The sequence below is a fragment of the Strongylocentrotus purpuratus genome, unplaced genomic scaffold (genome assembly GCF_000002235.5).
Source record: "Strongylocentrotus purpuratus isolate Spur 01 unplaced genomic scaffold, Spur_5.0 spur5_scaffold_11, whole genome shotgun sequence".
Taxonomy (NCBI): domain Eukaryota; kingdom Metazoa; phylum Echinodermata; class Echinoidea; order Camarodonta; family Strongylocentrotidae; genus Strongylocentrotus; species Strongylocentrotus purpuratus.
Genome location: NW_022145596.1, coordinates 958966 through 986790, shown reverse-complemented (window position 1 = coordinate 986790; position 27825 = coordinate 958966). Strand labels below are relative to the sequence as shown.

Genomic DNA, 27825 nt, shown 5'->3' with positions numbered 1-27825 from the left:
CTAGGAGGGGGATTTAAAATTTCTACACAGAATCGTGAAATTCATTATCTATGCTAATTTATGCTAATTTATTCAAAAATCACAAAAAAGGCTTCTTCTCCTTCATTTCTCGACCGATTTTGATTTGGTTTGCTTTATATCGTAGAGCTAACTTTGTTACACTAAACTTCTACACAGAATTTTGAAATTGTTCTCCATTAATTAATTATGGTAATTTATGCAAATTTATTCCAAAAATAACAAAAATTGCTTCTTTTCCCTCATTTCTTGACCGATTTTGATTTGGTTTGCCTTATCTGGTAGAGCTAAATTTGGAACACTAAACTTCTACACAGAATTGTGAGATTTTGCTCCATTGATTATTTATGGTACTTTATGCAAATGAAATCAAATTATGTCCCTTCCAGGGCATCAAATTTTTATTTTTTGACCAGTTCAAAAGTGTACCACATAAAATTTACGATATTTGTTGTTGCGAGATGCGGATGAGCGCTACGTCATTGACATTCTGGTTTATCATATTGAATTGCAGAATATGCAGGCGAGACCGCCGAGAGCGTTTCCCTTGTTTTAATTAGGTATTATTCCTTTTGATTGAGATTTGGTAACCTCTTTCAATATCAGAAAGATTTAGGGGCACTATGTAAAAGACTTCATTTTTAATTCAAAATATTCTTGGACATTGTATTTGAGGATATCAATGCAAGTGTAATCTATTGCAAAATTGCATTGTAAATTCATCTTCTTGGAGACTTTTTATATAATAATTTTGGATACTTTCTATCAAATTAAGATATTTTGTTGAACTCGCCTGAATTCTTTTTGATGTCCAATCAATCGAAGTGGTTACAAGTCTCTTTCAACACTACCTATTCTGCTCAATGAAATATAAGAGACCGTTCTATGATATATTCTGCATCCTCTATACAGGAGTTGTATATAACACCATCACCTTTGGAGCCCCCTGTGCACACACAATGAAGTTCAAACATGGAGGACTAAGAAGACTTTTCCAGCAGTATGCAGATGAACAAAGTAGACTGTGAGTACCAAGATATATCGTCGGCCGGCGGGCAGAAAATTACTTTTCGAATTATACACATTTAAAGATTTGTTTGATATTTAAACTGCTTTCCGTCCCGAAAATTGTTTTAAAACTTAAAAGACACAAAAAAAAATTCCCGGAAATAAGTCAGTTTTATAAAAGTTTGAGACGATTTAGTGCTAATGCTTCATTTTTTTACCTGAAATTCGAGCTAACGCCCTTCTCCTAGCCAGGCAACGATATACATCTCGTCTCTTGAACTCAATCATCAATGAAGGATATCTTGTAGACAGCCATAATTTACCTAGATATACTATGAAATTAAAAGGATTGTTCATGTTATTGTCTTCATAGTTTGTTTCTTCATAAGGTAAATAAATAGATCTGAGAAACAATTATTTTCAAATCTGTGAGAAATATTATTTAATTTTTGAAAGAAATTTTCCTGAAATTTATAAATTAGCAGCTTAAAGATTCCTTTGCAGATATTAAGTTAATTTAAATTAAATTCAAAATGAATTTGAATCATTACTTTTCCAAGAGAAAAAAATCCACAGCTGTTCTTCAACAAGTTTGATAAAGTGAAGCCAGTACTTCATTTGAGATCATTTCTCCCCCATACTGAATTTCCCAAATACTGTTAACGCTGTTATTTTCCCGCGATTAATTTTTCGCGCTGAGCGACCCCAAAACATATTCACTGGTTCTTAAATTCGCGTTGAACCAAATTCAGCCCGTTCAGGACACGCAAAAGAAGCCATGTTTATATTTTCGCAGGTTCTAAAATTCGCGGACGCCAATTTCAGAGCGAAATCTGCGAAAATTACACCGTAAATATTTCCTCGTTTGCAGTATTCTTGATAATTGTTTTGAAACCTTTCGTTCTTCTCCAACCCTGCCGGCAGTGTTGGCAACAATCATTGCCTATCCTCCCAAGCAGCTGATGTGTTAACCAGAGTGTCTGAGCTGAGAGAGAAGGTTGATCAGTGCTGTAAAGACGTTAGCTTAGCTGCCAAGTACAAAGATGTCACCACCATGAAGCATATGACACAGGCTCTCATTGAACAGGTAATAGATACAAGATAGTTTCTTATATTCAAGAATGTTTATACTCTCCTCAATGGGCTTTTAAAATGTCTTGTATGCATAGAATGTTCAAATTAACAAAAATCCAAGCATATTTATTGTGCATTGCACTGTGTGAAATGGTACTAGGCATTCTTCCTTGTTTGTTATTAACTAGAGACCATGATATTGGTATGTATAGGATGCTTATAATATCCAGTTTTTCAGATTTGCAAGAAAAGTATAACGATGTACAGTGTGTATTTGAATAAAAGTTGTATAGAATACAATTCAAGATAATGCCAAGTATACTAGATAAATGCACATGTGTACATTCATAACAGGTCTTCAAATACCAGCTCATATTATGTGTGTGTGTATAATCAATTGAGATAGCATACACGTATTGATTAATGTGTTACTGTGTTAACATATGATACACATGTATATATGTGAAATTCTTTAAGTAATGTGCTGTATGTAACACTTGAAAATGGAATGCACAATTTGCATATTTTATTGATTTCAATTTTATTCACTTGTGGACTTGTCAATGGGATTATTTAATCTAACTTGTATTTCAATGTTTCTTGTTTATCATGATGGGATAAAAAAAAAAAAAAGATTAACATCTTCTGCAGAGAGGTAGGTCTCTAAATCTATGTGTTTCTTTTTGCATGATGCTTAAGCGTGTAATCCCATTTGTACTAATTCAGTGTCTTCATTGTATACCTAGTGAGAGAGTGTTGAATATGGTTTTATAAACCCTTTATATTTCATCCTTGTCTTCAATTGATTTGGATTCCAATTGGTTTGGTCTATAAGGTGTTAATGATTAATGTCAGAGATTTTCTATGTTATCCCAACCTAGCATGCCAATGTATGTACCTATTAAACATTTTAACATCATGTTAAAAAGTATTATTGTGTCAAGTAAAATCTTTCATTCATCGACTTTCAGTTCAGCTTTCACTGCACAACTAACTTGAAACATTTGAACTAAAGCCATGAGCAGCTTAATATGCTCCAACTTGGAAGTAAATCTAGGTTGCATAATACTTGAAGTGAGAGCAGTCAGTGGCTAGCTCCTTTAAGAATGTCTTTATTTAAAGGCATCGTTTAACAATGTTAAATCCGAGATGCACGACCTTACGTGTTATCAGTGTCTGTAATATGGTGTAATATTGAAGCCCTACAAAAATCGTGCTTCAAAATGATCAAGAAATGCCTCAAAAAAGTAAAAATCTTTGAGTGACCGGTTTTACCATACTCGTTTTCCCCAATAGACTGTATTGTTATGAAAACCGTTTAGGAAACGGTTTTCAAAATTTGTAATTCCAATCATACATATTGTGATAATTAGACAGGTGATCGGCTTGTAAAAGTCATGGGGTTCCTGACTGACCTAAAGGTTTATAATTATCATTGCAGCATGAGCTAAATCCAGGATTTTGTTTCAGAATCTGAGACAAAGTTACTGGATCCCTTTAAAGGGGTACATCAAACCAACTACCTCTGTGATCTTTTATGTATTACAAACTCAATATTAAGCTTCAAGAGCCATCTTCAGTGAAATGATTCAAATGAAAATAGATGGCAGCGAATCAGTAAAGGAAAATACCTCTATGGATGAAATTACCAAAAGTGTTGATTGATTCTGTTATTATGTACAAATATTCATTTATTGCTTAGTTTGTGTCATATTACTAATGGATCCTAACCTTAATTTGAATACATATCTCCACTAGCACACACATATATATAACATGTAATGAATCAGTCAGGTGTAATGTATTTTCTTCAATGTAACCTATATACCTGTCATTTGACTAAACCATATACAGTTGGCTTATAATGCAAACTAGTTTACTTGAACAGGGTTGGAAGGGGGTGGCAGGAGGCACATTGTATTGTACTCAAGCGCATAATATAGAATGTCTTTTTCATGATGATTGAATAGTCAAGCATTTGAGCTTCAAGAAAGATCAACTAATAACAAGAAGCCAGCATATAACATTCATGTATATACTAATATTCCACTTGTAACAAATTTTAAAATTTGAGGCATGGACTTATTAAATACATCCATAAATAAAAAATTACTAGGAGGCTTATGGTAAGAATTTTTAAATAAGGTTTTCAGGATATTGTAAAAGAAGCAAGGCAAATTCAAGTTACATCCTCATAGGCAGAATAACAACAAGTCTAAATTAAACTTCTATGTACCGGTACCCTGATGCAGTGTTATCAATGACTATGCATTGTGTGTTCATTTTGTGTTGAGAGCTGAATTGGCTCCTACACAATGTCACTTGCTGTGATACATCTTTATAGTTGCTACTCTGACAAAGCAATTGTACATGTATGTCTAGAAAGTTCCCCTAAAGCTTGTCAGATTTTGTTCTTATAATATTTTATAGAATATCAGATGATCAACTGATTTGCAGAACTAATGTATCATTGCCATCCTTATTCCTTGTGTGAATAGGTGTTATATATATTGCATTTCCTTGTTTTGGCCTATTTATTTATTTCATTTCATCGCTTAATGGATTTTGTTGTAAAATATGTAATGTAAAACAAAACTTATGAAAATTGTGTCATCCCAAAGAGAGAAGTAGGAAAAAAATCACCAGAACCAGAGAAATTTACTGAAAATAACAATGTATATTAGAGTTGTCCACCATAGATCCTTTCATATCATCTTCCATAATGTAACCTTATCTGCTTTCCATGTACCAGACAGACTCAAGTATGATCATTCTCATTGATTTACAATCCAGTCCCATGTATATGTTTCTGTGTGTGTTGATCTCGCAGGTAACCTTACTCTTAGAGCAGTGTGTAGTCCCAGCATTACAGAAGACCCATGGATCATACCAAGATGCTACTAAGGCTGAAGGCAAGTCAGATCGCAAGCATCATAAAAGTCACCATCATCCTGTTACCACCGACAATGGGAGCGCTGGTAATTCACGCAACAGCAGCATCAGTGTTTCATCAGTAAGTAACAAGTCTTGTTTCAAAATTTAAAAACGGGAGTGTTTGATTTGTTTCATGTGATCTGTTCAGTTAATCCAGGGCAGTTAAATACTAGGATCACAATGTTTCTGATTTCAAACATAGTAAGTAATTGATATTCAGTTGAGTACATTTCGTTTTTTTATTAAATTTATTGAGGTGTAAATAATACAATTAGATAATACCTGAGATTTATATAGCGTCGTTATCTATTCTAATTAAGCGCTCAAGGCGTTTGAAAATATTAGGGAACACATTACATCATGACAAAGGGATTGTGAACATTTACATAAGAAAGAAAGCAATACAAAAATGAAAACATGAATGAATGTCTGTCTTTGATACGCAAAATTGAACAAATGGGATTTAAGGTTGCTCTTAAAAGACGTTGAAGATCAGTTTTTCACCTCCTGTGGAAGTGAAGCCCACAGGGCTGGTCTGGCATGAGCAAAAGCTTGTTCCCCCAAGATTTCTTTGAAAGTGGTATGTGTAGATGACCAGATTGGAGGGTAGGTGTGGGTTGGTAGAGGTTAACTAAAGAATGGTTGTATTCAGGAGCAGTTCTATTCATAATTTGATGAACTAAAAGAAGGATTTTGAAGATTGTACGTTCCTTTACGGGCAACCAATGGAGATTTTGTAAGATAGATGTAATGTGACTAGGTTTGCTTGACAGAGAAATGATGCATGCAGCTGCGTTTTGTAGTTTTTGTAACTGCAATAAAGCTTGTAATATTAATGATATTGGCAATTATGTTTCCTATTAGAACTACAGACTGCCACTATTTTTCTTCTCTTTTTTTGTGTAAATAATGGCCCAAAAAAGTTGTTCAGGCTTCAGATACCCTGCAACCTGAAAGGATAATTATTTTTGCAGTACAGTTTAACTGATAATGTATAAATATTTGTTTACAGCCACCCCAGAGGAGTAGCGTACTAAGCTCAGGTAGTGGATGTACAAGCCCCACTAGCCCTAGTACTGGTGTGTCAAATGGGATCTATGAAGATTGGGAGATGAATGGAGTATGTTTACCTGGAAAATCATGTCCTAACAGAGAAGGTGTCCCATCATGGGTGAGTAACATGCACTGCACTACCTTTATAGATAGGGAGGACTATGTGTTTGTCAATACAAATCATGTCCTAACAGAGAAGGTGTCCCATCATGGGTGAGTAACATGTACTGCACTACCTTTATAGATAGGGAGGACTATGTGTTTGTCAATACAAATCATGTCCTAACAGAGAAGGTGTCCCATCATGGGTGAGTAACATGTACTGCACTACCTTTATAGATAGGGAGGACTATGTGTTTGTCAATACAAATCATGTCCTAACAGAGAAGGTGTCCCATCATGGGTGAGTAACATGTACTGCACTACCTTTATAGATAGGGAGGACTATGTGTTTGTCAATACAAATCATGTCCTAACAGAGAAGGTGTCCCATCATGGGTGAGTAACATGTACTGCACTACCTTTATAGATAGGGAGGACTATGTGTTTGTCAATACAAATCATGTCCTAACAGAGAAGGTGTCCCATCATGGGTGAGTAACATGTACTACACTACCTTTATAGATAGGGAGGACTGTGTGTTTGTCAATACAAATCATGTCCTAATAGAGAAGGTGTCCCATCATGGGTAAATAACATGTACTGCACTACTTGTATAGATAAGGAGTACTCATAGAGATATATACTACTAAACACTAGAGGGCGTACTCGCTCAAATTGCTGCTCCGAGCTGGAGCGGTGGCCGCCATTACTAAGGAGGGCAGAAAAACGGACGACCCAACAAGATACTGTGCACAACATACGTGGAAAAATTGAAGAAGCCAGGTTCGTGCGTTGCATTTGGATGTTCGAACCGAAGAAAGAAAGGGAACTGCATAATATTTCACAAGTAAGTTCTTCTTAATGTTATGTTGATTAATAAGGAGATTTTAGAGCTAAAAATGTAGTTTATGCAGTGACTGTAGTCTGTACCCGGGTTGTCTCATGACAAGCCACGGCAGCTCCTGCAGCAGCGGAGCGCGCCAGTCCACGCCCGCCGGGCTGGGGCAGGCATGGGTTAAGGTTCTGGGGATGGTGATGGGAAAATTCTGCTGCGCTGGAGTCGCTCGCAACTCCAAGAGTCAGAGAGTCCAACTCGGAAATATAACTCCATGAGCTTGATTCTATTAAAGGAAAGTCTAGAATAAAATGATATAATTAATTTGATCTTATCTAATTTCAAGATAAATTAAAAATCAAATGTCAGCTTCTTTATATTTTAACTAGACTAGACTAGAGCTAGATGATAGATCTAGACTCTAGACTCTAGATCTAAACTCTAGTCTCTAATTTCTAAAGCCTGAAAAGCAAAGCCAGGTTAGACAGAAATAACCGTCTGATATGGGTCATTTCTTTAATAAAACTGACATTTGTTGACATTCCCCATAATATAATCAGAGGTCTAGTGGAGCCAGATGCAGTCTCAGTAGAACAACCGACGATATAGAGAGACTGAAGCTTTTGGTCTAAGCCAGGCTAGCCTGCCATATTTCACATCACAGGAGTTATCCAACTAGGCTAGGCAAGCCTAAAAATCCCACCGCACACTACACTATTTCTATCAAATTTGCTTATGACTTGCTGACATTATTATTTTATTTATTTGGCTGGAAGCTGCTTTCAGTTTCAGTCTTAAAAATCACATGAAATAGCATGAATAGTAGAACAATTGTCATGTTATGAGAAAAAACTCATTATTGTTTCCATTTGCTTTTATTGTAATGCAGGAATACACTCAAGAGAGGAAAGGATGTTACACACCACATCTCATTCCTAGAGCTGTGCCTACTGTCTTTCCCTTTGACATCCTCCCTATAAACAGACCCATGGCTCAAGACTCCCAGCAAAACCATGTACAACATCCGAAAGTGTTCCCGTGCCTCCAAAGAAACCCTATGACATTACAAAAGAACATGACTATTCTTTTTCTGTCTGAGTTGATTAGAAACTGAATATAACCAGACAGCAAGTGCAGGATGCCAAGAAACAGCTTCAAGTGGTGAAACAAGGTAAACAGGAGAGATGGAAAAACCAGGACTCTCTTGCAGGAAGTCCACGAAAGCAAGCTCATTAGCCAGGATCAGCTTGACCTACTTCAACACAACTTTGGAGAGAACGCATTTTCAGGAAAAAAAACCAAAACATAGAACTTCATTCGTACAAACTACAAAGACAGATCAGTCTTTTATATTTTGCCTCTTGTCTGCATAGCTTATCCACTGGATGATTGACTGTGAAGCCGTTTAAAACTGGAGAGAGCTTTCAATAATCTTTTAAAAAAACAGAACAATCTGAGACTTTTGTTCTGTGTAATGAAATAAAATTCTTGGGACACATTGTGACAGTTGCACAACCTAACCATAATTTTCTGTTTGTTAACTTTACACGAAGGCAAACTAAAGTGGAACTTAGAAGAGTTGATTAAATTAGGGGTTAAACAAAATGTACTTGAATTTTGAGTTGTTGTGAGGTACACTGTATTTGAATATTTACTCTATAAGCTTCATAATTGTACCTGCTGTATCTGATTCAGTTGCTATAACTTTTGCAAATTATTTGCACTCTACATGTGCTTTGATTCTGCAGGTACAGTATGGATAACCTGAGATAAACATGTAGACCTTTTTTTATAACATTGTCTGGATTGCTCTCAACCAAGTGATTTACATCATTAAAGATGAAAAGCAAGAAATTCACATCAAGTGAGCCCATTTTCAATAAACGAGAAGAATTCACAGATGTGTTGCAATTGAAAAGCTTGTGTAATGCACAGTTGCACACCATATACACACCCATAGATCGTTTTGTACATAGGTTTGAATTTTGTTCCAAAATGGAAAACTGCTTTTGAAGAGATTTGATAACAGAACAATTATATGGAATAATGTCACTAGATGTAAACCCATAAGATTGTGCACTCTTTGGCTTGTTGTATCTACTGTGTACATTTGAGGGTAATCAGTTTCAAATTTATTATTATACCTGATGAATAATGATGTCAAAAGACCATGTTACTATGAGGTTTCACTGAATAGTGTAGTGCAGTATCCTGAGATGTAAGTCTCTTCAATTATAGTTCTTCATAGCAATACAGGTGACTTGGAATATATATGCTCAATTACTTTTTCTGGTTTGCATTTATTACTCGATGAAATGTCTTTGTATTATTAGTAAATGTAACGCGCCTGCGTGCGCTTGGAGCCAAGACTAGTTAATAAAGTGTTCGTTATCGCTGACATCTTGACACATAGACATTGGCCTCCTGACATTTATGTTTTGGGAGTTATTGTGGCGGTTTTGGGATGTGTAATGCTTGTCTTTGGTGGCGAATCAATTTGTCGTGGTTGTGTTGCCTATGATCCGTGACAGTAAATTTGGGGCTAAAATCTGAGGTGTTGTTTTTGCAATGTCTGTCCTTTCAATTGTGTTGTATTATTGCAGTATAATAAAATGTCAAAACTTAAATGCCTATGCTGTAGAATATCAACACACGTGTGCCGTGTGGTAATAAAAGGTTCATTTATTCATTTTTTTCCTTCAAATTGAATTATAAGTTTATTCTCTAAAACTGGTTGATGAAGAAAATAAGAAATACACTGTATCAAGGAGAATATTATTTATGGAGAAAAAAGGTGATGTGAATAAATAATTATTACATCAATGATCAGCTGTTTTTAAAGAATATTCATATATATTTATAGTGAACTGTAAAAAATTGAATTATTCTTTCAGACATATAGAAATTTTATAGAGATTAGGTGAAAGACATAAGGTGTGAATTTGATATAAAATGAGTGAGAGAAGAAGAAAAAGAATGTTTGGATGGATGGATGAATGATTGGATGAGTAAATAACATAATTTTTTTTAAATAAATGTGTATAATTCTTTCCTTTCCCCTCTTCCTATCTTCAGTATCGTCCTATATCTGCATTTCCATTATCTACCTATCCTTCTATGTTATATCTATCTATCCATCTATTTATGTGTCTAGCTATCTACATACCCATCTCTATCCCAAATCTATAAGTATCAATCTGTTTATAATAGCCATAAACATAAAATGAATATATAACCTTTAAAGCGTTTTAAATCAATAAACCCTGGCTCTCATAATAACTGAATTAGAAACATTGACCCCCGGCATTGGCCCTGTAGCATAAAACTTTGGTTAATATCATGACATAAATATCAAATACAAGTCCCAAATGCTTTATTCTGATTGGTTGAAAGCCAAGTAATATTTGATGTCATAATATCGCAGTTTTATATTGACAAAGAGGAAGAAAAATTGAAGATATACTGAAATATAAATAACTTTTTGTGTCCCTTTTACCTCACCATAACACCCGTAATTAATCTTGACCTACACCAGATACCATGACTGAGGCATGAGTAGGGTTCATGCATTATGCAAAATACCACAATTATAACGTTTCATACTCGAAAACCGATAAATCAACTCGAAAAATAAAGCTTCACATTGCTTATCAGTAGCACAGTTTCGAAGGGAACATCCGGGTATTTCTCGAAGTTGTGCCCTCCTTAGTAATGGCGGACCGCGCTCCATGCGCGCACAGAGCTTTGAACGGGCGCGTATGACGAGTCCGCACTCTAGCCTTATTAAGTATATATCTCTATGGGAGTACTATGTGTTTGTCAATACAAATCATGTCCTAATAGAGAAGGTGTCCCGTCATGGGTGAGTAACATGTACTGAACTACTTGTATAGATAGGGAGGACTATGTGTTTGTCAATACAAATCATGTCCTAACAGAGAAGGTGTCCCATCATGGGTGAGTAACATGTACTGCACTACCTTTATAGATAGGGAGGACTGTGTGTTTGTCAATACAAATCATGTCCTAATAGAGAAGGTGTCCCTTTATGGATGAGTAATATGCTGTACTATCTATGAAGATTATTGGTAGTTCAAATTATTATCTAGAGAAATCATGTCTTTACAGATAAAGTGTCTCATCAGTAGTAGTTTCTCACTCCTGAGGATTTGATTTAAGACTAGGGAGAATGTTACATTAAGTAGTTGAGTTGTTGCCTGAGTCTGCTTCTATTTATATGTGTAAGAAGATCTAAGACTAGGTGAACGTGCTACATGAAGTAGCTGAAATGCTTTGTCAAACCTGCCAGTGCAGAAAGGGGAATGAAATCATTGCCTCTTCAAGATTGTTTATGTAAAAGATTACTGTTATTTACTTAGGTTTGCCAGTGATGAAAGAGAATAACTTTCATGTGATTATCTTTGCTACTCTATAGGATTGTATGTGCAAGAAGATTCTGGACTCTGTGAGCATGCTACAGCAAGTAGTTGAGATGTTACCTGAGGCTGCTAGTGCTGAGGAGAGAATGGTAGCAGTAGACCCTGGACTCCAGTCTCTCAATGAGGCTCTGATCAAGCTACAAGAACAAGCCAAGTTCAGTGTGGGCTTCCAGAGATTACAGGTATTAAATAATGTAGCAACTTTGACACAATCTCCATTCAGGTGATGCTAATGGGTACCCGGTGAGAAGAATTTCCTTGAACGCCAGAGCACCTTATAATAATAGTAATATTGGATATTTATATAGTGCACATATCCACCCTGCAAGGTGCTCAAAGCGCTCCAATATTACCCCGGCTCTGCTAGGCTACCGATTTTGGTGCTCACAGCATTCAAGGAATTCCTTCCTACCGGTCCTAGCTTGGCTAATGCTAGTCTCATACAACACATAGACATTAGTAATAAGCGGAATGTAACTATTATTATTGTTATGTAATTTGGGACAAAAGAAAAGACATAGATATTGAAGTCTCATAATTATCTTGAATTGCAGTTTGTTAGAATTTGTTGTAGGTGGTGTTCAAGAAGAAAGAGGTTGGAGAATATGGGTAAGGGGAGTGGCAAGAAGAGAGCAAGGAAACAAAGTTTGGTACCACACTTTAAAGGGAGGTGTTAGTCAGTTTTCAATTGTAGTGGGTCATAATTCGCCGCCACCAGACTTGGTGGAAATATCAGGGTGTACAAGTCTGCACACAGCAAACCCGAGGTCCCATCGAGAAATCCCCTACTATCTCGAAGAGTCTTTGGGTAAGGGAAATTAAGATGATCACTTTTCCGTATGGTGTGATTGATGGGAAATGCAGAGCTTTACGTAAGGGCTGTTGGTCATAAAACTGAAAGCTAATCCTGATGATTGACAACACCTGTTATTGGGTAAACCCCCTAATGGTGTCAAATTCCTCATGAGAGCCCACTACTATACATCTTTAACATCTGGGTGTGGAAGAATGGTCTCGGGAGACTTTGTATAATCTGATCATTAACATTAGTAACTACATATGTTTATTCCTCGTTTAATATTTTGATGGGGAAGGAACTCCTCAGTGCTCGAACTTTACTTTCTAATCTTTATTTTTCTTGAATCTGTTTCAGGAGGAATACAAAAACCTTGATTTTTTGCAGAATCTACAGAACAGAAGAGACCTTGTATTTTCCCAAGTGGTATGTATCTTTAGCAGTCTTGTAAATATAGCAATATTAAGAGCTCTATGACATAGAATGTGCAGTTGGGGGTAAAATATTAGCAGTAAAGTTTTTCTTGTAGTTGATCAAATACCTTGGACTTAAATTGTTGGCACCTCAAGTTTTCAACACTATAAAATATCAATAAAGACAGAACTGTGCATATTGGTTTGTTGTCAAACCACAAAGGAACATCACTTTATTAGTGACAATGATTGTTCAGATGTAATCAAAGATACTGAATTAAATATGTCTAGGTAGTAGAAGTTATTCATTAAGATCCTTTTAGCCTCTTGGATTCGCATGATGAAAGGCATGGTATACATAGATACATATATTTCCTTTCCAACCAATGACTCTAAATTTAAATGTTTTCTCTCTTGAATATTTGTTTCCATCAGATCACATCTCTGATTGTTGGTGTAGTGACACAGCTCAAAGAGAACATCAACAACAGAGGTTACCTCAAACAGCTCTGTAAACTAGGATTCTTAGCCCACTTTGAGAGTCTACTCAGTACATATGGTAAGATTATAGTAAATAGGGATTCTTTATTTATAACCCTTAGCTTACAGTTATCTAGGAGGTGATAACAAAAGTGCTAAAATCTACGGTGTACTTTTTTTTTTTTTTTACCGTTAAGCCAGCCGTTGCCACACCTGCAGATTGTGGAAAATAAACATGGCATTGATGTGTGTATCGGGTAACCCTTTCTAAGATGCAAGGATAGATATTCACTCTACTAAATAGATCAATCGATGATTGTCGTCGTGTTATGTATTATAAATAAGAAATATTATTTGCAGCCCAGAAAGTTGATTTTGGTCATTGCTAGTCAATGTAGTACATTGATTTATGTAAAGGAATATGTTGTCCATGTGGAGTGAGTGTTTATTGCACAAATCTAAAACCATATTCCATCAGTTTAAAAAGTGTTACTTTTTTATAAACCTTTCAGTAATTGGCTCCATGTTAGTTAATTTGTATTGAGATAGTCTATGAAGAAGATTATGAGTGTTGTTTTTTGTTTGTTGCTAGGTGATGAGATGGGGATGCTGGAAGACATGTCAGCATCAATCAAAGATCTTCAAGGAGTAACATTCAAGTTGATTCCAAGCAAATCAGAAGATGATAAACCTATCCTCTGTGGAAGCAGGTATCTATCTTAACCTACTTTTAGTTTGAGGTGCAAATTAAAAGAGGCCTTCTTTCTGTTTAGACCCCCCCCCAAAAAAAAGGGCGTTAAATCAAGATTATTATATCATATGTACAGTACATTAGCTTTCAAATTTTGTCCTGTAATGTGGTAACTCTTAAAATCACCTAAATTGATTTCTACCGAACATAACACAGAGCTGGATCCCATCTCATAGAGAGATGTAATTGATTTGAATTGTTTACATCGTAATTTGAGATTTGATATCAATCCTAATTCAGTACAGAAGATACTGAAGATGACTGGATGACTTGTGGTTGATTCAAATCTATCATGACTCTAGTTTAGAAGACAGAGCCCTAATCTATAGTTTCAAAGTTGAAAAGCTGAAAAAGTAGGTAACTTTAGATATCTTTGGACATCCCTCTATATTGTGGTATTATTACATGAAGACTCTACGTTATTTAAGGATCACCCGGCCATCCCACACTAATACACAAGAAACTAAAAAAATATTATAATCACAAACATTAGCTGAGCTTTACCCTTGGTGACTGGTCCTTTATGGACACTATGAACATGACGGACAAAGAAAGCGGAGAAAATATACAGTTCCTCATTCTACCCTCAATGCTGTGGTAGACAAAGGAACATCCCTTCACTGCTATTATGTAAAAATGTGTAGAACAGGTGTCACATGCATATTCACCTGTTCTACACATGTTTACATAATAGCAGTGAAGGGGTGTTCCTAATGCTATGGTCACATTACCCAAAAGTTGCCTGCTCGGCAGCCGAGCGGCGAGTTTTTAACCAATTCTGCCCGGCAGCTGCCCGGCGGCTGCCCGGCCACCGAGCGGCGGCCGCCCAGGCACCGCTCGTTTTTAGGGCATCGCTCGGTCGCCGCTGAAGTTTTAGCGCGTAGTTAAAATTTGGGAGGCGCCTGCTCATTTTTCACTCGCCGCCCAAAATACGCTCGGTGCCTGGGCGGTCGCCGCCCGGGCACCGACCTAATTGCTGGGCGATGCTTAATTCCAGCAGCGACCGAGCAGGCTACTGATCGGTCGGTCGCTGCTCCGATTTGTGACCATAGCTTTTGTCTACCGTAGCAATTGTTTAGGGTAGAATGAGGAACTGTATATTTTGTCCGCTTTCTTTGTCCGTCATGTTCATAGTGTGAAGTCTCTCATTCATCAACTGCTTTGAATGCATGTGCTCAAACATCTTTATGAATATTTCATTTTTTGGTACATCACTTTATTGATAATTCAGCAATAAAGGAACAGATACATTTTGAAAAAGGCATACTAAGAAAAGGAGAGAATACAATGACAAGCCTGGGGGGGGGGGTGTTTCACAAAGATCCTAAGTTGGACTTAACAATTATGGAAAGCTGCTAGCATCAATAAAAAAAATTGTAAAAATTATTTTAAAAGGCATAAAATGTTAATTAAAATCATTCATGATTTCTATTATCAAGGAGATTTCATGGTCTTGATGTGGAATTTATAAAAAGTAAAAACTATTTGAATTTCCGCTATCTAATATATTTTAATTTAAGGATAAAAATGGCTCTCCATGATTTTTAAGACCAACTTAGACTTAAGTTCGACTTAGGATATTTGTGAAACACCCCCAGGACTCGACCAGATTAATGGTCCATGCAGGACAGGTAATGTAAACAAAATACAAATCATTAGAAATAACTTTGAAAAATCAATATATGGTAATTACACCATATCGTTAATAATAAGATTTGTAACAGTAGTCATTTTGGCACTGTTCTGATAATGCTTTCTAATCTTCCATTTCAGATGCAGCATAGTAGTAGAAGTACCGCTGGATGTGAACACCTTGACCAAGCTACCAGATGACCTCAGTAGAGGTCAGCCCATCAAGGTCACTCCCATTCTCTTCACTGTAGGGATCAATGAAGAACAGTCACTTGCTGAATTGTGAGTATATCTTTTGATTGTAAAAAATAAATGCAACAGCTGAATTCTGTCATTTGATTTCAAAGATACCAATCGAGGCAAGAGTAAATATTCACTTAAATTTTATATGAGTTATTGTGAGTCTTGAGGTACAGGGGAAATTATATTCTTATACTCATTGAAATATTAATTTAAAAATACTTAAGTTCTGTGAAGGAGAAGGATTATTACAACTCAGTTGGTTGGGAAACATCCAGACCTCTATTTAAATATCTAAGAATCCATCAAGTTACTCTTAAAATACAGGATTTTTGCAACTGTTTACCAGTTTGGAAGGTAACACCATAATGTTCTTTCAAAGGAATAATAGTTTTGAAGACAGATGAGCTCTGCTAAGAACATCACAAGTAAAATAACAGAAACTTTACTCTCCAATCCAGCTAAAAATTTGAAAATCAGTCTGACCTGCTTTTTATACTTTTTAGCCCCCTTATAGGAGGCTTTTAAAGAAGTTGGTTGTCACTCTGATTAACGTCATCCAACAGTAATTGAGATTGATGAGAGTCTATGTTATTGAAGTATTGCTAAATCTTTGCTTTATTTCACAGGTTTGGAGACACATCATTACAGGAAGCTATCAACAAGGAGAACATGCACAAAATAGATGTCTACTTTGACAGATACTTGAGATTAATACAACATGAAGGTTGGTATCTACATGTGATGTGATATAGCACTTTTCAATATTTGACAAAATGTTCAAAATTAATCAAAAAGAACATTTTGATTTGTATCTTTATTTAAACTATGGGCTAAACAGGGCTATACCCTAACCTTACCTTAGCCTTACCCAATTGAAACCAAAGCTCTAGCTCTGCATCTTTTACGAAATGAAGCTTAAAGCAATTGTTCCACCTGTATACCCACCAGAATAACATCGAAATCAATGTCATTGATCGACAACATATATCGATGATATTCATTCTGGAGTTCTATATTGTGATATTACAGACCATTTTCCAATTTTTCAAATTAACTACAAATTAAAGGTTTCTATTCCTATCTTAAATGTTCGTACACGGCATTTTACGGAGGCAAACATTGCACAATTTTGCATTGGTCTACATTTATATGATTGGACGTGTGTTTATAGATCCACAAATGTCGAACAGGCATATAATATATTTATAGATATCTATTCTGAATTGTATGATAAACACTTTACCCTCAAGGAGAAAAGTAGGAAGAAAAAATCAATTCGAAAACCGTGGATAAATAATTATCTTTTCTCTTGTATCAATCGGAGAAATAAGTTATATAAGCAATTGAAGTTGAAATTTTCTTCAGATTTGAGTAGGAAGTATAAATCTTATCGAAATAAAGTTACTTTTCTTCTAAGACAAGCACGAACAAAATATTATGGTGATATGCTTAAATACAACTCTAATAACCTGAAGAAAACCTGGGGCATTATCAATGGTATTTTAAATAGAAAAGCTAAAGTCCTGCCGAATCATTTCAAAGTCAACGGTGTGATAGTAGACAATGAGTGCGAAATATCCGAACTGTTCAATAGAATGTTTAATGACGTTGGAACCAAAACAGCTGCCCAGATTCCTCGCTCTTATAAACACCATTTGGATTACATGAACGCATCAAATCCAAATTCGTTATTTTTGTGCCCTACATCTGAAAACGAAATTATAAATATTTTTAGGAATTTAAAGAATACAAATAGCACTGGAGTTGATGATGTTAGTCAAAATATAGCAAAGAAATCTATTCACGCTATAGCCCGTCCGTTGATGCACATTATGAATTTATCAATTTCGACTGGAAAATTTCCAAACCGGCTTAAAACTGCAAAAATTGTTCCTGTACCAAAAACAGGGGATCCTTATGATATATGCAACCATCGTCCAATTTCTTTACTTCCTTGTTTTTCAAAGTTACTAGAAAAATTAGTTTACGTTCGTCTATATAAATTTCTTGAACATAACAATATTTTATACATGCATCAATATGGCTTTCGGCCAAACCATTCAACTGATCATGCTCTTATTGATTTTAATGATACAGTATGTAACGCATTGCACTCAAATAAGTTTGTTATCGGTATATTTTTAGACCTGTCGAAAGCTTTCGATGTAATGGATCACGACATATTACTTTCTAAGTTATCTAGATATGGTATTCGTGGTATACCCTATTTATGGTTTAAAGATTATTTAACAAACAGAAATCAATGTACAATGTATAAAACTCATATTTCTAAAAAACTTTTGATCAAAACAGGTATTCCTCAAGGATCAATTCTAGGTCCTCTATTGTTCCTATTATATGTTAATGATTTATATTGTGTTTCAAAATTGTTTCACTTTATTCAATACGCAGATGATACTTGTTTGATTGCCTCAAATTATAATCAGAATGACTTAATATGTCAAACAAATACAGAACTTATCAAGGTTGTTGAATGGTTAAGAACAAACAAGCTATGTCTCAATGTTAAAAAAACTAAATGTATATATTTTTGTTTGAACAATTCACGGAGTATCGCTTTACCCAAAGTACAATTGGACGGAGAGTTGATTGATTTCGTCGACTGTCATAATTTCCTTGGTATACATGTTGATTGTTATCTAAAATGGGATTTTCATGTCAGACATGTCTGTAATAAAATAAGTAAAACCATTGGAATTTTATATAAATTGAAATTTACAGTACCCCCACATATATTAATTCTATTATACAATACTCTTATCTTGCCGTATCTCATGTGTGGTAATATTGTATGGGGTTCAGCGTGTAAAACCAGATTAGTAAGTATTTTTAAGAAACAGAAACAAGCTATTCGAATTTGTACTCTTTCGCATTATCTTGCCCATTCTAGTCCTATTTTTCATTCGTTAAATCTTTTAAACATTTTTGACATATATAAATATCTTGTTGGTATTTTCATGTATCGATATACAAACAATACTCTTCCACTTTCGTTTCATGATATGTTTCAGCTAAATTCAGATATTCATTCACATTTTACCCGCAATTCAATGAAATTTCGACTGCCAAAACCTCAAAATTCGTTAGATATAAGATCCATTCGGTATACTGGTCCCAAAATTTTAAACGAAATTGAAAATTGTATTTCCGATGCAACCACACTCAATGTATTCAAACGTAAACTTAACCAGCATTTCGTTAACAGTTACAATACTTGATGTACTCCAACAATGATTTTCAAAAGATTGTTTACGTTACATTTCGGTTAGTAGTTAGTTAGTTTGTGAGTGAGGGTGTGTCTGTGTGTGTGTGTGTGTGTGTTCGTGTGTCGGCGCATTTTTGTGTGTGACTATTGTGTTTTGTGGCTGGGTGAATTATTTTGCAATTATAAATGTATTATTTAACTTTGTTCAGGTGCCTTCTATTGTACAAGCCCCGTGCTTTTTTTGAAGGTATCCTTTCATCTATTGTTATTATTGTTATGCATCGTCAAATATTGTCAATATTTGTTATAATTTTTATGGATGATGAATAAATAAATTGAATTGAATTGAATATATGTTGGATCACTGATTTCTTGCATCCGAATGTATATTGACTGAAAAACTATGTATTTTGGTTAATTACTTCTTTTGCCAGATAGTGAATGATTTACAGTTATTATAAGGATAGTAAGATAGTGATAATTGTGTTAGGATATTATTTTATAATTTAATGTAACTTTTACAGTGGAGTCTCAAATTACTTGCTAAGTAGTGCAACTTCAGATTGTTTGCTGTTTGCATTGAAACTATTCATTTATTTCTCTTTTTTATTGTCCAGATCGTCCTCATTCGACGAGTACATTGAGTATAGAGCTGCTGATGACAAGCTTGAGGCATCATGTACAGTCTAAGAGACAGAAGAATGTCGAGATACTACACATCAGCAGACAGGTAAAATACAATACACAGTGTACATCAAACTAAGCAATATAATATATATGTGCTACAGTGCATGTTCTTTAATGAAAGCGTAGACATCATCGTAAATGTACTAAAAAATACATGGGTATGCCTAGTTAATTCTTCACTTCACTCAGTACTTTTGGCCATTCATGCAGTTAATCTGCTTGCTGAATTTTCATAGTTCTTTATTATTAGACACTATTACCCTTTGTGGAGGAAAACTTTTAAATCAATTGAATGCCTATCTATATTAAATGACATATAATAATGTGTGACTCTGTAGAAGGAGCTGTTCAATCAATTTCAGTTTCACTTAATGATAGATTCTGTGTATTCAGATTAATTTTTTTTTATTGGTCCATCGATTGTTTTTTTCTCATTCAGTGCATGGGTTGTGGGATGACTCATTTACTCTTTCTCTTTCATGTCGTGGGATGTAGTACCACTTGCTGCTTGTTTTCGATCACGAAGATACATGTACCATTTGCAGCTTTTATTTATTTCCACGCCAAGATCAAAACAAAATTATACAATCTTCAATATAAACACATATAATGAGGTGTCTGAAGTGGGAGGACCATGAAGAGCACATGAATGGCTTGTTAAAATTGGACCTCACTGATTACATAAAATAACAATAACTTTACAATAAATCATCATCAATAGTGATCTGTCAGTTTATGACAGGTTCAGTGACCCATTCAAAATTCTATATCAAGTGTCTTTCCAAGTTTCTCTCCAAGTTCCTCGGTCTTGAGCCAACCGTTTCATACCCCGTTGCTCCACACTGTGTGATTAAATAAATAATTTTCAAAAAATGAATTGATGAATGTATGATGAATGTGAAATGTTGTCCTCATTTGTAGTTGGTGAGACGAATCAATGGTATCCGTTTCATGAGCTGTAAGAGTGCCAAGGATAGGACAGGCATGTCTGTTACGTTAGAACAATGTCAACTACTTCAAGATGAACACAAGATGGAGCCCCATATGTTTGTACATCTACTCAACACCATGCGCAGGTTTGTATTGTAGAGTGTTGTCCATTTTGTGTCATGCTATAAGATGAAACTGTGCTATTAGATGTCCTGTACATTGGACTGTTGATATGTCTTTTGTAGATGACCATTTGCTGCTGTAAATGTAGTCAATATGGCTTTGAATAGATTTTTACTGATTTTTTTGTTGTTTTTTTTTGTTAAACTATACTGCCCTTCAGGCTCTAGGCAGACAATGTGTTCCCTGTTCTATTGTCAATTCAATGTATTTTGCATCATCTGAAGTCTTTAAGATTTAATTTGAAATCAGATAATATAATTTGAGATTCTGCATCTTTTGTAGCATTATGAGAGGGAAAAAATGTAGAACGTCTGCATTGTACAGTACCTTATAGGGAGGTCCGTTTTTTAGCCACTGTGTATTTAAGTTGATTTGCATCATATGAGACTATTATTCAAAGGTTTTGGGAAGTCTTAGAATGGTAATAAAATCACTCTTACTGTTGTGTCTTCTGTTTTTCAGTGAGGGAACAAGGAGAGACAACTCGAGAAAGAACACTGGAATCAACAAGTACGCATTCAACAAGATGCAGTTAAGAGCGTTCCCTAAACTATACAGACCACCAGAGGGCACATATGGTAAAACGGTTACAACATAGTCCCTAAACTATACAGACCACCAGAGGGCACGTATGGTAAAACGGTTACAACATAGTCCCTAAACTATACAGACCATCAGAGGGCACGTATGGTAAAACGGTTACAACATAGTCCCTAAACTATACAGACCACCAGAGGGCATGTATGGTAAAACGGTTACAACATAGTCCCTAAACTATACAGACCACCAGAGGGCACGTATGGTAAAACGGTTACAACATAGTCCCTAAACTATACAGACCATCAGAGGGCACGTTTGGTAAAACGGTTACAACATAGTCCCTAAACTATACAGACCACCAGAGGGCATGTATGGTAAAACGGTTACAACATAGTCCCTAAAACTATACAGACCACCAGAGGGCACATATGGTAAAACGGTTACAACATAGTCCCTAAACTATACAGACCACCAGAGGGCATGTATGGTAAAACGGTTACTGAATGATATAGTTCTGAATGACATTGGTAGTACCAAACAGTGTAGAAGTATATACTGCACTATGTTAATGGATTTATAGGCAATGTAGCTGGATACATGTATGAGATATCTGTGCATGAAGGCAACTTAGTTGGAGTTAGAAAGTCATTCAGGGAGATCAGTTCACCTGGGGGCCCATTTCACAAAGCTTTTTTCAATGACAAATGACAAAAATCAGTGACACAATCTGCTGATATTCAATCAGAAGCAAGGATTTCAGTAGCTTATAACAAAAACTGTCATTTGTCACTGGTGACAAGTTTTGTGAAACGTCCCCCTGGTGTCACTACATGTAGCCAGAGATCAACTGTGTAGCTGTAGAAGACTTCTTGCACTGTTTGATTTGACAGATGGCTGGGTATATGAAGCAAGGTGGTAGCAGATGAATGCCATGACAGTGTGAAAGGGAATAATGGGATTGGTTGAACAGGTTTTATTTACACTATTCAACAAGAGGAAAAAGACGGATACTGCCATTCAGTAGCCCCACCGTGCCAATCATTACCACCAATACCAACATTCTACATTTGTCAGATTTGTTGGAATGATGGTAGAATTGTAAACAAACAGATGTTATAAAATTCTTGTTGAACATCTACCTGGCCACTATAGCAGTATTTTTATAGTACAATTGAAGACGTTGTAACATGTTCTTAATAATGAAAGAAATGTATACTACCATCATTATTGTCATTGATCTCTGCCATTCATGCACAGAATTTTAGTATATGTGTGGTCTTATGATTTGGTCTCATTTCAAGATTGCTTAAGAATGAAAATTAAACTTATCTAGTTTACTAGACATTTCACTCCCATCTGAAATGCTAGTGGTTGCATTGGGTTAAATAAAAAAATAGCAAAGCTGCAGGGGCCTAATCTATGACTGGAATCTGTTGAATTATGCATCTCAAATATTCAGATCACACTACACGTATATAACTGACTGGTACCATGTCTTTTAGCTCTAAGAATATGGACCTCGTTTAATAGTTTTGCAATCATGCCTTCTCAGGAATCATTTGATTTTCTGTCATATAAAACTGCAGAAGAAACATTTTACTCAGTTATGAATCTCAACTTCACTAAATATGTGTTATGTGATAACAATATGTGATAGGAGTTTTGTGGTGCTTTCTTTGTGTGATTTGTGTAGTAGTGAAAATAAGGAATACTTGTATTGTAGGTACCCAGTTTGACAGTAATTTATGACTGCAATGTGCAAGGCTGAAAGGGAGATATATATATATATATATAGTTTATAAACTATTTCATTATATTTTTGTAATAACACGTACCATTAGGATAATTCACCAAAGTTAGAAGCATGTGATAGAATGTGGTTCCATACTACATTAATTAAATATCTCTGTTTTGTGAGAATAAGTATTCAAGATATAACTAAAGATTTGCACTAAACTGTTTGTATAAGCTAGACCTGTGAGGGTTGAACAACTCTGGAATCACTGCATTTTCATGATTTTCTATCCTTGTATTTAGCAGAATAACTGGTTCTCTGAGCTAATGAATATTTGTTTGATTCATTGTTTATTGTTCCCACTGAAAATAATAAACATGTAGCAAGTATTTTTTAATAATTTCAATACCAAGATGGGGCAAAGTGAGTGACGCTTCAAAGTAAACTCATGATAATAATAATAATAATAGCTAGTTCTTATATAGCGCTTTTCAAGACCGAAGGCCCTCTCTTGTAGTCATGGCGATGATGATGATGATCTTGTTAGTTCATGAATGGGGATATTTCCTCTTTTCTTTTGTGTGTGTCATGCATTGTATTAAACTGTTGTTTGAATTTGACTTTGGAGATTTTTCACAGAGCTCATGTGATGTAATCAAAGTCGAATGTGAATTTGCCCATATCAAACATACCCAGATCAAACTGTTTTTTAAGTAAAAGATGAAAGGAAAAAAATGATGGTTGTCTTTTAAAGCCCCACTGCACTACGTATAGCTACTTGCGCCCTCTATATAGCAAACAATGCTTAATCGGTGACCATTGGTCTCCCATTATCCCCTGTTTTCTTATGTGAATTGAGAGCTGATTTGATGAGATAACCACCTGTCAGTGACTATGCAGGGAGGTCTAATCCCTCCTGGCCAAACTACTGCAGTGGGGCTTTAACATGGAGAGAACGGCAGGTTCTTTTTCATTGTTTCCTTGAAACACCTATTTGTTTTTTTTCCCGTTTCTATTTCTTTCTATACTTTGTATTCCATTTCAATTATGTTTATGATGAGAACCTTAACTACGAAATGAACTGTAAACCGTCTAATCCTTTCCTATATATCTTTTATCCAAGCAACAGGAATATAAATGAGTGCTTTAATTGAATTATGATAAACGAGAATCTCCTGTAAAGGACCATCTTCTAATAAAATTAAACCATTTTGTACTGTAGCCTTTCTTAATTCTATTTTTCTTCCCTTTTTTTTTTGTGGTTTAAACAAATGCTTATGCAACTCATGAAATAGATAAGAAATCCTTGAGTAATTTTTGTAACATGTATGTCTTTTTAATCATTAACAATCAAACAGCAAAGGCTTGCTATAAGAACGATTCTTATGCAACTCATGAAATAAATAAGAAATCCTTGAGTTAAATTTGTACATGTATGACTTTTTAATCATTAACAATCAAACAGCAAAGGCTTGCTATAAGAACGATACTTATGCAACTCATGAAATGAATAAGAAATCCTTGAGTAATTTTTGTAACATGTATGTCTTTTTAATCATTAACAATCAAACAGCAAAGGCTTGCTATAAGAACGATACTTATGCAACTCATGAAATGAATAAGAAATCCTTGAGTTAAATTTGTACATGTATGACTTTTTAAACATCAATATTGTATTTATATACATGTATCTTAGCATATGAGTATTGTGACATGTTGTGTACAGACAGATTTTAGTTCCAACATGAATCTCAAATGTTTGTACCTTTGTACATATCTTATTTATGATGTATATTCTTTAGTACAAAAAGATAGTCCAATTATACTTGATTACTGCATACTATATACTTGTACAATGTACATTTCGGAAGAACTCTGATAATATATACTGTTTCTTGTAAATAGTCTGGTCTTTTATTTTTTTCAATTCCTTGTTTCTTTGATGCTATCAGAGAAGAGAACCATATGCATGGAGGGCTAAAACCTTTCAAAGATGTATTTTTCATCTGAAGTTATTGATATACGTTGTATTTGCCTTGATGTACTTGTTCTCTATAAAGGAACGTAACAATGCTTGGATGTATAAATTGCTAAGGATCGATTGAAATATTTTGTGTATGTTAACTCCTGTTCAATAATAGCCATATATCAGAATGAAGATTGATTTAAAAAAAAACAATTAATAAAATTAATAAACTGATTATTACCGTTTCACTTTTGTCATATGTTGATAACTCCTGTATGCATTTATTAAAGAGAGATGAGAATGATGTATGTGGAGGTGGATGTGTTTGAGTGTATGTGAGGATTGAGGGGGGGGGGGGTGAATGTGCATTTTTTTTTTCATTGAAAGAAATATTTCAAATGGGCAGTATGAGGGGTACACATCCAAAATTGTCAATGATAAAGAAACAAACAAAACAAAACAAACATGAATTTGATAGCCCCACTATGGCTTGAATCAGACGAAAAGTCAAATAAAGGATATTTTATATCAATTCATGTTCACAATTCCATAATATAATTCCATTTTACTTGGTAATTATGTGGCATACAGTCATATACCTTGGGCTCGCCCAGATACAGTGGCTACATAAAATTAATTCAAGATTTACGAGAATGATTTTCGATAAAGAATGCAAAATTTAAAAGATGATGAAGAGGATGATTTTATCATGATTTCAACTAATTTAATTACATTTAGATGTCTTTGTTCCGATTCGGTATATTTTGTTGCCTTGGATATATCTCAGCCCTTATGCTCTGTATCAATTATTTGTCAGGGGTTTAGGAATGGAGTTCTGCATTCTTCTAAATCCCAACTTCGTTTATTAAATTAACTTCGTTCAATCATACGCCAGCAAGTCTCAGAATTAATCAGTGTTCTATCAAAACCTGGGCAAATTAGTTTCAAAGAAAGAGAATTGCGTATAAATCGCGCCCTTCATCCTTTTAGCCATATATCTCAGTTAGTTGTTAGTTCCTGAGTCGAATTAATTAATTGCTAATGGACCTTACTCCGTATTCTTACAAAACACTTTACATTATTTCTCTCTCTTTTCATTACGATGTACGTGCATTTGAATATTCAGTGAAACCGCTATTACCACCTATAGGAGAAAGTAGTGGGATGGAATGAAGGCTTTTCAGTGCAATGTATTATATCTCTATCTTCGTGTGTTTTAAGACATACAAAATACACTCTAGTTGATTGGCAGGTCCTTATAGAATGCAAGGCTCTAGTTAACTTCCCAACCTCGATCCTTCCCTGACTATTTTGTGTACCTCTCCAATCGAAGTCCAAGGGTTTGTTCTGTAATGATCCCGAGAGGGTTTTCAACCTTGCTATAGATCTCTCGAAATGTATCTCGTCTATCGAATTTCATCAGTAAGTATTCAAATGCATAGACACGCACAGACGGTCAATAACATGTAGGAGAGGTGTGGTGGGTCCTCGTGTGGTACTTGCGATGAAAAAGACCAAAACGAAACGAAGTAATTGAATGCCCGCAACGAATAGTTTGGTCGGAATCATGCACTCTTTTCTCGTCTTGTTTAGTTCTCATTTTCTTTGCCTTCTTATTTTGCCTCTCTCGTTGTTGTTGTTGTTTTTTTTGTGTTTTTTTTTGTGTTTTTTTTTTGTTTGCAAGGGAAATAATGGTGGTTGTTTTTTGCCTCCCTTCTTTCCCTACTTGTATTTATATTATTGATTCTGAAATCGTGATAAATTCACCATTATCCAAGAGTTACTTTCGTACAAGGCTTGGATCCATAAATCAATCAAACATGAATGACGTGATGCGAATGCAAAGCTATCATCTTCACATTACATAACCAATTCCATTACATTACATTACTTAATAATGATGATAATGATATTCGGTTCTTGTTTAGAGCATTATACGTCTCTATATTATGCGTTTACAAATTTTGAAATTATTACCCCGGCTCAGTTTAGCATGACTGCCATTACAGCGCTCAGGCTAGCATTTCAAGGAATGAATTCCTGTCAGGTACCCCATTTACCTCACCTGGGTCGGGTGTGGCAAATGTAGGTTAATGTCTTGCCAAATCGAAATGAATCAATTGAAAGGTTAGAATATTTTAGGCATAATTATGTTAATTCCATTCACAAATAGACAAACTAGTATGACCCCCCCCCCCTTCTTCGCTCCCTCTCTCACCCTCTCTCAATTTTCTCAAATTGTCCCTTCCCTCTCCCCCAAACCTCTCTCTCTCTCTCTCTCTCTCTCTCTCTCTCTCTCTCTCTTTCTCTCTGTCTCTCTATCTCTCTCTTTCTCTCTCTTTCTCTCTCTCTCTCTCTCTCTCTCTCTCTCTCTCTCTCCTTCTCCTTCCTCACTCCCTCCCTTCTTCTATCACTTTTAGTGCCAACCACCTAAGTACCTCATTTTCCATTCAAAAGCATTACATAATAACACAACGTAAAAGGAATTATTTGAAACTTCTACATCTTTATTTCGTAAACATATAAATTCAAATTGCATACTAATCATTCTAAATCATATCTAAAATATTATATCATATTACAACCCAATTATAATCCCCTGTAGTCGCAATATACATACATGATCAGATAACAACGTAAGCAATACTAGACGTCAAGAAAGGACGTTTCCCCTCATATTTGTAAAATTGCACAGAAAAGAAAGTTAAGACAGTATTAACTATTATCATTGCGATCTCAATTCAATGACATTACATCCATTAAAATATAATGTAGTAAGC

General features: G+C 35.2%; 1 protein-coding gene and 1 long non-coding RNA gene across 6 annotated transcripts in view; both read left to right on the top strand.

Moving 5' to 3' along the window:
• The window catches only part of LOC579262 (inositol polyphosphate-4-phosphatase type I A), a 59226-nt gene extending 33944 nt beyond the window's left edge, over positions 1-25282 (top strand). For 3 of the 5 annotated variants that reach the window (XM_030980286.1, XM_030980284.1, XM_030980285.1), the window contains exons 13-26: positions 931-1042; positions 1951-2113; positions 2735-2755; positions 4931-5113; positions 6047-6205; positions 11460-11645; positions 12617-12685; positions 13108-13231; positions 13745-13862; positions 15677-15817; positions 16405-16502; positions 19622-19734; positions 20613-20767; positions 21267-25282. In XM_030980286.1, coding sequence (XP_030836146.1) covers positions 931-1042; positions 1951-2113; positions 2735-2755; positions 4931-5113; positions 6047-6205; positions 11460-11645; positions 12617-12685; positions 13108-13231; positions 13745-13862; positions 15677-15817; positions 16405-16502; positions 19622-19734; positions 20613-20767; positions 21267-21402 — 1778 coding nt within the window. In that variant the 3' untranslated portion in view covers positions 21403-25282. The remainder of the gene's footprint in view (positions 1-930; positions 1043-1950; positions 2114-2734; positions 2756-4930; positions 5114-6046; positions 6206-11459; positions 11646-12616; positions 12686-13107; positions 13232-13744; positions 13863-15676; positions 15818-16404; positions 16503-19621; positions 19735-20612; positions 20768-21266) is intronic. The other 2 variants (XM_030980287.1, XM_030980288.1) reach the window with 2 other exon arrangements.
• On the top strand, positions 6823-9577 carry LOC115922140. Its single transcript, XR_004063336.1, has 2 exons — positions 6823-7036; positions 7914-9577. It is a non-coding gene; the product is annotated as an uncharacterized LOC115922140 (long non-coding RNA).
• Positions 25283-27825: the final 2543 nt, after the last annotated feature.